This window comes from Notolepis coatsorum (genome assembly GCF_963971535.1).
Source record: "Notolepis coatsorum genome assembly, contig: SCAFFOLD_3414, whole genome shotgun sequence".
Lineage (NCBI taxonomy): Eukaryota > Metazoa > Chordata > Actinopteri > Aulopiformes > Paralepididae > Notolepis > Notolepis coatsorum.
This window is the reverse complement of record NW_028169456.1, coordinates 5001-17767: the sequence shown is the minus strand read 5'-3', so window position 1 is coordinate 17767 and position 12767 is coordinate 5001. Positions and strand designations below refer to the sequence as shown.

General features: G+C 45.9%; 1 protein-coding gene across 1 annotated transcript; it reads left to right on the top strand.

The window, feature by feature from the left end:
• Nucleotides 1-1309: 1309 nt before the first annotated feature.
• LOC311248721 (multiple C2 and transmembrane domain-containing protein 2-like) lies at nucleotides 1310-9074 on the top strand (the record flags this gene model as incomplete). Its single annotated transcript, XM_084339555.1, has 8 exons — nucleotides 1310-1440; nucleotides 2289-2475; nucleotides 4840-4933; nucleotides 5036-5138; nucleotides 5375-5477; nucleotides 7448-7549; nucleotides 8562-8636; nucleotides 8955-9074. Coding segments are annotated over 8 exons (915 nt in total), but the record flags the coding sequence as incomplete, so codon positions are not given.
• Nucleotides 9075-12767: the final 3693 nt, after the last annotated feature.

Genomic DNA, 12767 nt, shown 5'->3' with positions numbered 1-12767 from the left:
TCTATTCTCCCTCTCTCTCTTTTCTCTCTCCCTCTATTCTCTCCCCCCTCTTGCTCTCTCTCCTCTCTCTCCCTCGTCCCCCCCCCTCTCTCTTATCTCCCTCTCTCTCTCTCCCTCTCTTCTCTCTCTATTCTCCCTCTCTCTCTCTCTCTCTCTCTCTCTCTCTCTCTCTCTTTTCGCTCTCCTTCTATTCTCTCCCCCCTCTCACTCTCTCTCTCATTCCATCTCCCCCTCCCCCCCTCTCTCTCTCCCCCCCTCTATCTCTCTCTCTCCCTCTCAGCGGGTGCCTGTCAGTGGCTCACCTCCACCCTGGCTCACTGGGGCACGGCGGAGGCAGCTCATTAGAGTGGGCAGGGCTGCCACTCGTTCCTCTCTCCCAGTGCGTTTCAGGTGCCGGGCTCCGCTGCCTCCATTTGCATACCCAGCATGCCCCTGTTCGTCTACCTCTACTTGTTGCCCCCCCCCCTGATGATTCTCCAGCGTGGCTCATCTTGTGTTCTCGTGTCATTTCTTTGTAAACCTCTGCTTTCCTCTCGGCTTGTTTGTTTGTTGAACAAAGCTGATTCTAATTGGAAGCTGTCAGTGTTTACAATCCCAGAGTGGCTACAGGGGTGTACACATACAAGCAAGTGCACACACACACACACACACACACACACACACACACACACACACACACACACACACACACACACACACACACACACACACACACACACACACACACACACACACACACACATATGTGCAAACAATACAGACACACACACACACACACACACACACACACACACACACTCACACACACACACACACACACACACACACACACACACACACACAGAGAGACACATGCACACATACAAACAATACGCACAGCATACAAACAGTACACACACACACACACGCACGGCACGCACACACACGCACGCACACACACACACACACACACACACACACACACACACACACACACACACACACACACACACACACACACACACACACACACACACACACACACACACACACACACACACACACACACACACACACACACATTAAACCAGCCTCTCCTCCTCTCCTGGCTTGTTCTGGTTAGACTGAATGAAGACTTAATCCACATGTCATGTAGTCGCAGCTCACTCTGACAATGCATTAAGCCTGACATTGCATCAATGTGAGTGTGTGTGTGTGATACCGTGTGCGTGCACGTGTGCCTGAGTAGTGCACACGCTCGCGCTACCGATGCCCGTCCGTGTTACCTACCGTATGAGCCGGACCTGTGCCTCTCTCTGCCTCTCCTCAGAACCTCTGCATCCAGGCCAACCCCCAGTGGAGGGAGCAGTTCGACTTCAACCAGTTCGAAGACAACCAGGGGCCTCTGCAGGTGGAGGTCTTCCTCAAGAGAGGGAGGAAGGCAGAGGAGTCCTGGGGCATGTCAGTACTGCTGGGCGACCCTGCTCTTTTAATTATTATTACGCCGGTTGTTTTCATTCGAATGTCCTCCTATTCCTTCTCCTCCACGGCTAACAACTGGGTTCCTATAGCCGGGCCCAAAAGTCTGGGAAATTAATTGTTTCTTTTTCAGGATTCTGGAAAAGTTAGAAAATCGCAACCGAAAGCAGACACTTATAGCTCGTCTAGCTGCACTGTCATTTGACATATTGTGATGTTAGAATAATCCTCAGCTGTAACCCCTATGAAAGGTATCATGGTGGTATGATGGTCATTTCAGTTTTATCATGGTACTGTAATAATTTACTATGGTACCACCGTGGTAAAAGTTATGTATAATCGTACCACTTTTCTACTTAACTAATAACATTGTATAATCCTATTTACACCCTGATACCAATGGTATTGTAGTGGTTAGGTCATTACCATTAATTGTAGTGACCAACGAATTATGGAATACTTTTTTGGAAATATAATGATACTTTTTGGAAATATCATGATATTCCTTTATCCCTTGGGGATACCTTTTTAGAAATATGATACTTTTTTGGAAATATCGTGATACTTTTTTGGAAATACTATAAGATAAGATATTCCTTTATTGATATTTTTTTTGAAATACCACGATACTGTACATACTCTTTCACAACGGAACAGGGCGTTCGTCTCGTCATATTTCCCCCATCGCTATCGGCACACTTATCATCTGCCACATTGAATGCCACATTGAAACATGATATGATCTTCTAATCTAGTCAAGACTTTAGAGTCTGGAAAGAATGAGGAATCTCCTAATGGAAAATGCGCCTGTGACATCTCCTGTGCCCCAGGTTTGAGATTGACCTCTCCAGGCTGCCTGTTAAGGAGAGCCAGCTCTACACCCACGTGTTGGACCCCGGGAAGGGCCGGCTGGTGGTCCTGGTCACGCTGAGTCCCTGCTGGGGCGTCTCCGTCTCCGACATCAGCGAGGCTCTCCTGGATCAGACGGATGGAAAGGACTTCATCCTGGACAAATTTGTGAGTATTTTTTCCATAATCTACAGTATTTCTCCTGTCGGTTCCCGAGTGACCTGTCTCAAGCCCCGCCCTCTTTTCCTCGATCCTCCGATCACGACTGTCGCTTCAATCTGACAAATGCAGGGAGCGACAGTTGCGATTGGAGGATAGAGGAAAAGAGGGTGGGGTTTGAGGTAGGTCAATTGCTGATATATCAACACCGTGTTTTCAGCCCATATACAGGATTTTGTAAGGATTCTAATAAAAAAAATCTTTCGAAGGAATGCAATTGTGTCTTTCTCTTTAAAAAGGATGCAATTGTGTCTTTCTCTTTAAAAAGGATGCAATTGTGTCTTTCTTTCGATGTTTTAGGGAAGGGATATAATTGGCTAATCCCCGGCTGTATTATGTTCCGCTACACTTTGCTTCATATCACAACTGGGCAAATGAACATAGACTGAATTTGACTTTAGACCTCCCGGGCCACGGTACGTCATGTCATTTTATTTGACTTACTCAGAACAGAAGCATTCATTATGTTTATTACCTAAACATAAAACCCGGCCACTTATTTGTCAAACACTTACCCAGAGGTTCTTGAAATGGTCCAACAGAGAGATTCTGTCCTTTCTCTGAGGGCTGACTGAGTACGTCAAATAAAATTCCATGACATACTGTCACCCGGAGGATCTAAAGTTGATTTCAGTCTATGTTAATTTGTTCGACTGCAAAGCGTAGCTGTAATGCTGAGTCACAGGTGTGGATCCAAGTGCAGATTAAACAACAGGCAGGATGCAGATGGCTTGGGAAGCCAGCGATGGTTTGTTTAATGCAGGATCGACAGATAGAGACAGATAAGCAGCGGTTGGTAACTCACTTGCTTCACTGGCAACAGATAGTAGCGGCTAGTAACAAGCAGAACACGTAGAACAGACGAACACGCACTGACTGACTGACTGGGGCAGTCTGTCCAAAAGTACCAAAGGGGGTGATGAGACTGAGAACAGGTTGGGGTGATGACAAATTGGCGACAGCTGGTGATACACCCAGTGCACAAGGGATACACGCGAGGACATCTGCAGGACGTGGGTGGAAACACAAGAGGAGAGACTAGACGGACACCTCCCCCCTCTAGGGACGGCTCCAGACGTCCCATCAGGCTGGGTCCGAGATGTCCCTGGCAGGAACCCAGCACTGCTCCTCCGGACCCAATCCCTCCCAGTCGACCAGGTACTGGAGGCCCCAGCCACGGCTAGGATGGATACAGTAGGCTCACCAGTATTCCCTCTTCTACTAGTGAGCCTACTTTTTTAGTGCGCAGGTAGAAATGCCCCGACCGACCAGTAGGAGTCGCTATCGCAACGACCAGGACTCGTACCCCAACCGGCTACCCACCCGCAAATGCCGCCAATTGTGTTTGTAGGGAAGACTGAGCCGGCGGTACCGCTGCCAGGAATTGATCCCGGGTCTATGCAGTGATAGGCGAGTGCTTAGACCTCTACACTAGGGTGATGACGTAGGCAAGAGTGGTTAGTGGGAAACGAGGAGGGTTGCGGTTGGAAAACCAGGGAGCATTGGGAGAGAAAGAAGCGGCAGCTCCGGCGAAGACCGGCAGAGACGGGTAGTAATCTCGGAGGAGCGGTTCACGACGGCCAATGGTGGTACCTTGTGATTTGATAGCTGCATGCGGAGCGTTGTTGTCCACTGGATCCACGGTGGCTTGTTCATACTGTGAGTCACAGGTGTGGACCCAAGTGCGGATTAAACAGGCAGGATGCAGATGACGTGGAAACAAAACCAACAATGGTTTGTTTAACGCAGGACCGACCAGTTTGGTAACTGGCAACAGACAGATAAATAACTACTACATGTATCGGCTCGTAAAACAATCTGACCGACATGAGGAGGAAACAGACATACATACAAAAGGGGGTGATGACTGACAACAGCTGGTGATACACCCAGTGCACGAGGGAGACGCCCGAGGAAACACAATAGGAAAGACTAGACAGAGTTAGCACTGTAGCTGGACGTCACAGCCATGACAGTAGCACGGTACATACTGTATACAGCCGGGAATCAGCAACGGGTTGAATCTGAAGTCGGAGGAAGAGCGTATAAGCTCAAAAGAATGTCACATGTGGTGGTAATTTGCTAATGCATGTTAATGAGAGCATAGATTAGTATGCAGATTCTTTAATTTCTTTAATAAACATTTTCTGTTTACTTGTTGCATGCTTTTGTACATTTGTTTAGGGCAGGGACAGGCCATAGTTTCAATAATGATAATCTAATACAATTCTGGTCCATATTTGTATGCTCTTTAAGATCATCTTGTGTGTTGGAATAAATATTTCTTAATTATATTCCTGTTTTTCCTGGCAGAGCTTGAAGAAGTCCCATAACTGCGTGCGGGAGGTTGGTTTCCTTCAAGTCAAGGTTATAAAGGCAACAGATGTTCTAGCAGCGGACCACCCCGGTAATCTGTCATAACAGCACTCTGCTCTGATTGGGTTCCCCACGGTCACAGCCATCCTCTATTTTACATTCAATGTACTAACACCGGGTTTGTTATTCGCAGGGAAAAGCGACCCCTTCTGTGTTATTGAGCTCGGCAACAGCAGACTTCAGACCCAGACGATCTACAAAACACTCAACCCAGAGTGGAACAAAGTAGTCACCTTGTGAGTAAGAAGATATTTATATATATATATATATATATATATATATATATATATATATATATATATATATATATATATATATATATATATATATATATATATATATATATATATATATATATATATATATATATATATATATATAATATCCTGTTTTGTTTTTTCTTTTCTTCTTCTTCTCATGTATAACAATTAATATGTGTGAGTTAATATTCATGAACCTGTTTTTTCTCCAGCCCGATCAAGGACATCCACGATGTGCTAGAGCTGACCGTCATGGATGCCAATGGAGACAGAGCTGCACACTTCTTGGGGAAGGTGGCGATTCCACTGCTCACTGTGAGTTCATGGGATACAACGCTTGATCCTCATAATAACCACTATTGTAATTAGGGATGTTCGATATTGGCTTTTTTACCGATATCTGATATACCGATATTGTCCAACTCTTCATTTCCGATACCGATATCAACCGATATATGCAATGTTCCCCCCCCCCCCAAAAACACAACATTATGCATACTTTTCACAATAAATAAAATAAGAATTTGTTCTTACTTGCTTGCCTGGGTAAATAAAGGTTAAATAAATGTAAAAAAAATATTAGATTTTACATTTGAATGCCAATATCGGCCGATAATATCGGTAGGCCGATAATATCGGACATCCCTAATTGTAATGTTTAAACTGCACTATGGAAAAATGTTCCATGATAAAATAGTGCTTCCTTAGCTAAATAAATCACACAGTAAAAACCATCCCAACAGCCATGCATGAAACACAGTGGAAGTGGCACAATTAACTCTTTATGCGCCAAAAATTAGTATTCTCGTGTTTCAAATCCAACCGTTCAGCGCCAAAAACTAGTTTTCTCGTTTTTAGATCCTTTGATATTTTTCCTTTGATCCCCATTCTAAACACTCGCGCGGACCTCCCTGTGTCTCCCTGGCACCGCTGCCTACGTTCAAATTGCAATGCCGAACGAATCCCACCAGGTGGCAGTATCGCCTATCTTTTGAACTGGGTCTCTGGGTCTTTCTCTCTGTGAATCTGGCTGCAGGAACTCCCCCTCAAAGTGAATCAGGGCACAGCAATCGGTCTGAGATTTGATCGCCTCAAACCTATTGTTTCCCGTATGATAGCCATGCCCAATATACACGAGTAATTGCGATCACGATGGGACGACTGGGATTATTCATTTTGGAGTACCTTCTGACTAAGGTAAGGTCTATTTTAGGTCTATTTGACCGAACATACTTTTGTATCGATCACAGTGTCGTATTTTACCGAACCTAAAACATGCTTTTGATAACGATCGCAGCTTCGAGGTAAAACGACCCCCCCCCCCCTTGATGATTTTGTGAAGAAACATATAGTATATACCTTTTGATTTGGAAATATTTGGAGTTTCAGGCGAGCAACCCGAACGATTTGGGCATATGCATATAACACGTCATTTCTCGCGATCTAGAAAAAAATACTGGATTATTTTGGAAAGGAGCAATGTTTAGAGTGAAACAGCACACAAACTAATGTATATAGAAATGAACTGGTTCATCAGTGTTGGACTATAAACAATGCCTGTCAAATGAGCCATACTATTGTCTCCATAGCTATAATACAGAACACATGATGGGTCCGCAAACATCGCTAAAATGGTCAACAGCGCTGGCGCCATTGAGTAGAGATGGGAAATTAGCATGGCGGTCAATGAGTTAAGAGTCACAAAATCTGTAAAAGACCATGGTCTCGTTTCTAGAGCGTGAAATGTGAACACAAATAAAACAGTGATCAAAGTCACCTTTTCTGGGATACCTCTTTTGTTCTCTTATCCTCCATGTTTAAACGTGGTGCAGTTACCTTGCACGGCCACAGGGTGCCGATCTTCTGTAGTGTGGATTTTAGTTTCAATACCTAAATTGAGACTGATGTAGCGTGATGTAGTCTGATGTAAGATGTGATTAAGTATTTTGTTTTTATTTGATTGTATTTTTCTTTTTTCATTTTAATTTCAGTTACCCTTTCAGATATTATATTCCGATTCTTCTTTGGGAAATGTGAATAAATTAATTTCCTTTATAAATTCTGTTATTTTTTTCTCTTATTTTAATTGTAGTACTAATTACATTCTGTATTTGTTCTATTATTTGTGTGTGAGGACCCCAGGAAGACTAGCAGCCATTAATCTGACAGCTAATGGGGATCCTAATGAAACAAACAAACAAACCTCTTGATACAGAAACATGTGATATTAGTACAAGTAATTATCAGTGACACTAATGATTATATTCTAACACCTGATGTCGTAGATCAAGAACGGCCAGCAGGTCTGTCACGTGTTGAAGAAAGAGACTTTGGGAGGACCATCCAAAGGGAGCATCACCCTGGTGATGGAGGTCATCTATAATAAAGTAAGCACCAAAACAAACTCCCCCATACCAGCACATCCGACGTGTAATTATTATTGAGCTTTTCTTTTAACACTTTGAGCGCCACGCCTGGTTTTCCATTTTACCGCTTGAATGCCACCATCGGCGCCAATGTTAACGTTAATATCGCCTAATATCGCTATGTGTTTAATCTGCCCATCGCATTATCAAATACTATTTTCCAGTCAGTGCTGTGAAGGCAGATTGTTTTTTTATCGCGTCGTTTCCGTTTCAGAGCAGTTAGAAAAGCCCCCGTTTTGATATAAAAAACAGCTCATTCTGGAGCATTCTATGAAAATCGTCTTTTAGTGGAATATTCCACAACGTTGATATTCGTCGGCCTTTTTATGAATCGTTTTCAAATAAACGCTAGATGATCAATATTATACGTGCACGCAAGCACATTACGGCCGCGCACTGATAATCGCTCCGTTGATTTCCTCACGGAGTTTTACAGTGAAACCGAAAGAAGACATTTCACAAAACAGCTTATAACTTCATCAAACTTACTCTGATTATCCTACCACTGATAACATAGAGTCCTTACCTGACATCAGATGGTATCCAACTGGTATATTCCAATTCCTGATCACCATTCGAAAAAATCGATACGTGTATGGATCCAACGCGATACAGTAGAACTCCATGATCCGCGGGGCTCTGAGGCTCCAGAATGAACTCTGGTAACCCCGGCTGGATCAGTGAACTGGAAAATGTGGAGTACCAGATTTTTTTCCCCATTCATTTTCATTGAGTCCATTCCAAAATCACTTATGTCATCTGGGAGACGACAGGGGGCGCTTTTTTCCACAGTGATCGCTGGCGCCCCTCGGCTATACTCGGGTAGGCTCGGGTGATGCAATAATTTTTCAGATCGCAAAAAACAAAAAAATCAGAGAAATCTCGTGAGTGGCATGCAACCACCTATAAAAAAACCAGAGAAATCTCGTGAGTGGCACTCAAAGTGTTAATACAATTTGGTTTGTATTCCCAGGTCAGAGCAGGTGTCCGGACCTTCCAACCGAAAGAGACCAAGTTCTTGGAGGAAACCCCCAAATTCTCCAAAAAGGTCAGGGGCGCCTATCGACGTTCCTCTGTTTCATATTTGCTGCGTTCTGCTAATGTAGTTCACAGAAAGCAACATAAATGAATGCACGGATGCCCCCTTGTGCGCCCCCATGCATTTCGCTAATAATGTGACAACAAGCGAAGAATTTTTATTGGTCATAGTCGGTCTAATTAGTTTAATTGGCTTTAAACATCAAAGCACACTGCAGCAAATAAGGCCTTGTAAACCCAGAATCGACTCCGATTGCCAAGTCGTAAACATTATGTCCGGTTATCAAACGATGCTAACTGGCTTTTTGTTCTGATTATCTCCCATTAGGTCCTCGCCCAGAATATCTACCGGGTTCGCAAAATCAGCACGGCGGTGCTGTACACGTTACAGTACATTAAAAGCTGCTTTCAGTGGGAGAGCGCGCAGCGCAGTCTAACGGCCTTTCTGGTAAGTCATCGCCTCGCGTTAATGAACTCCTTTTGAAGCCTCGGGCGAACAAGTTGTGTCCTGATTCACTGCACGGTTTTAACTCTTTCATTGGAATTGGAACGGAGAGGTATGTCTTGGCTCTCGCCACATTCCCCTTTCTGCTCATTTTCCCATGGAAAACAACGGATATGTGCCGCCCGCCCCAATGTGTACGTGATGGATGTGCCTTATCCTTTAAATCAAACCCCACTTGGCTCTCCTTCAGCTCTGATGACATTAGGACGTATCTGAAGGGGCTAGGGGGGGGGGGGGGCTCGGTAGCAGAAGCCCCGGTAACCCAGGGGACGGTGTAAGGAGGATCACAGCCTCCGCCTCACTGAGGCGGAGGAGCGACTGCCTCCGAGATTTGAACCCGCGTTTTAAATGTTCTCTGTTTAGCTGTTTTTAATGAGGGCCGTGTGATCTAAGGCCCTAAGCTTAAATAATCTTTACTTCACCCAGTGAATCCCCCTCCTCCTCAGAGCATGTAATGTGCCGGTGAATCCCCCTCCTCCTCACATGTAATGTCGTGATGAAGAGCGTTTCACTCGGCCACGAGAGCCCCGGCAGTGGCGTGTCAGGGTGAGCAAGCGGTCACAGACAGGGTGTGTGAACAACTCGGCTTTCAACGCCTTTTTTTCTCTCCTCTTTTCTTTTTTTTTCTCTCCCTTCTTCCGTCTGCTCCTGTCTCGGGGTGACATGCATTTCATACCTGGTGTATTTCTATAAGCCCATCTCACTGATCCTTTAGGTGCGAATCCCCCCAGGCTACGGCCAGGCTCCACGTATCACACAGCCTTTAGAAGCAGCCCGGCGCACAGACACAGACACAGAGAGACAGACAGACAGACAGACGGGCAGACGGACAGACAGAGAGAAAGAAAGGCAAGAGAGAGAGAACAATGCACGCGATTGTATAAGAATAGAGTGGGAGGCAGGTCGCTATCTGGGAAAGAAAGTTAGAAGAGACAGACAGAGAGGCGGTGAGGTGGAGTGTGGAGAGAGAGATACAGAGAGAGAGAGAGAGAGAGAGAGAGAGAGAGAGAGAGAGAGAGAGAGAGAGAGAGAGAGAGAGAGAGAGAGAGAGAGAGAGAGAGAGAGAGAGAGAGAGAGAGAGAGAGAGAGAGGGAGAGAAAAGAGACAGACAGACAGACAGTTAGGTGGAGTCAGACAGAGAGAGAGAGAGAGAGAGAGAGAGGCAGACAGACAGGCAGTGAGGTGGAGTGTGTGGAGGCAGATAGAGAGAGGGACTCGGAGGCAAGCGCAGGCGGGGATATGGGCAGGAGGAGTGGAGGGGAGCAGGCGGATAGGCAGGCTGACAGGTGACAGGTCAGCGGGACAGGGCCATCGCCTGGCCCCCACCTATAATTAGATCCTCTGCAGGCGATGGCCGTGTGTGGTGGCACACTCTAATCTTTCATTTCCACTTCCACTCCACCCGCTGTTTAGGAGCACGGCGCACAAAATAGAGATCTTAGAGAGGAGGGAGAGGACAGGCGCGCTGTTTTTTTTCTTCTTCGTCTTCTTCTTCTTCGTCTTCTTCTTCTTCTTCTTCTTCTTCTTCTTCTTCTTCTTCTTCTTCTTCTTCTTCTTCTTCTTCTTCTTCTTCTTCTTCTTCTTCTTCTTCTTCTTCTTCTTCTTCTTCTTCTTCTTCTTCTTCTTCTTCTTCTTCATCATCCTTATCGCCGTTAACCGTCGTATCTTGGTGGAATTATCGGTGTGTTTTGGCCGGTCATATGCAGCCATGCGTTAGTCAAATTAATATATAGTAATAGTTTTATTTTCTTTTTTTTCACACAAGCTTCTGATTATATTAGCTTATATAGGGCGACAGAGTGGTCATCTGGTAGTCGAAAGGTTCCCGGTTCGATTCCCGCTCCTCCCCGGCAGCATGTCGAAGTGTCCTTGAGCCAAGACACTTAACCCCTAATTGCTCCTGATGTGCAGGTTGGCACCTTGCATGGTTGCCCCCACTGTCGGTGTGTGAATGTGTGAGTGAATGGGATGTGAGGAAGTCAAAAGTTTGGATAAAAGCTGCTATATAAATGCACCATTACCATTTATATTATCAGGATGTAGAGGAATTTGGTTATTTTTAATTCCACTGATGTGCTGATATTATATGAAACGACCTGTTCTCATAGAATGTACTCTTTGCACGAAGAAAAGACAGCGGCGCGGTGGAAGGTATTTTTTCAAACGCTAGCTGGCAACAGAGCGGACGGAGTCATCGTCTGAGAACGAGGTGCGCTTCCACGCGCGCACGTGTCAAAGGTGCTCGGCGAGACTCGGCCCCCTGCGAGAGAATGAATCAGCCGTGTCGAGAATCGGGAGACGAGCGTAAAAGGTTCACAGGTCCTCGACTAGGAGCCGCGCCGCGTCTCCATGTAACTCACATCTGAATACGGCCTCCGATTGACTGCAGCAGGGGAAGGTCCCGAACAGACAGACGTGTGAAAAGGAGAGGGCAGCGGAGCGGCCTCCACTGTCATTACAAGCCCAGTGCCACGCCACTACACACACACACACACACACACACACACACACACACACACACACACACACACACACACACATACACACACACACACACACACACACACACACACACACACACACACACACACACACACACACACACACACACACACACACGCACTTGCACACGCACACACACACACACACGCTACTCTGCCCACGAGGCCAGCTCCAAGTCATCATTTGCAATTAAGTTAGTGTCTGAAGCAGCATGCGACCACGTGCCTTAATGAAAGCGGCTCCCACTCCTGTATTTATATCTTTAGGCAGTGGTAATAAGGTAACCGATTCAGACGTTGACAGATGGCCTCTGCTTGCCTCTCAGATGTGCATAATTACACTAGTAGTGTCTGCTCTTTTCTGCGGCCGTGAGAGAGCCACGTGCCGAGCCTTCCAGCGTGCGCTCTGTGAGGACCCGCCGCGGAGCCCGGCTCTAGTTTTAATATACATTACAATACATTATTTATCAAGCAGGGCCCCTACCGCTTTACACCGTATGGTATACATCCTGTACCGCATTACCGGCCGCCATTGGCTTCTGCAGGGACCGGCTTCCTCTTCCCGTAGTGCCTTACCAGGAATACCTAGCCATTATATATCAGCCGGTCCCAGCCGTGCTCTGACCTCTACCCTGTTTATGTAGATCAACGTATACATTACGGAGCGTTTGTTGTTGTGAGATATTCGTGAGATATTCATATTTCCGTGTGTGTAAAGATCACATGTTAGCCGAGTGTCGGGGAATGTGATAATTTCTCACCGGGCGGCTAACTTTTCTCTCCTGTTTTGGCAAGCGGAACAGCCGCGTATCCAGGGACGTCAGCGCCAAGCGTGCACATGGCCGTGAGTTCTGGATTGATAGCTCATTTCGGTGTAAGGAGAAAGTCTGCGGAGATGCGGAAAAGTCCCGCAGATAGTGTCATTGTTTGCAGGTGCACAGGGTTACCTATTTTGATTCCTCAGCGAGCAGAGTCCACATCGCTCGAAGATGCTTTTGTGCGTCCCCTCCCCCCCCCCCCCCCCCCCTCTCCCGGCTGCAAGTTTAAAATAGCCACTTTCTAATTAGGTAACGTAACAAGAATCTTTCTCGCGCGTTTAAGCAAACTTCTGGCAAAGCCTTATAAACGTCTTCAT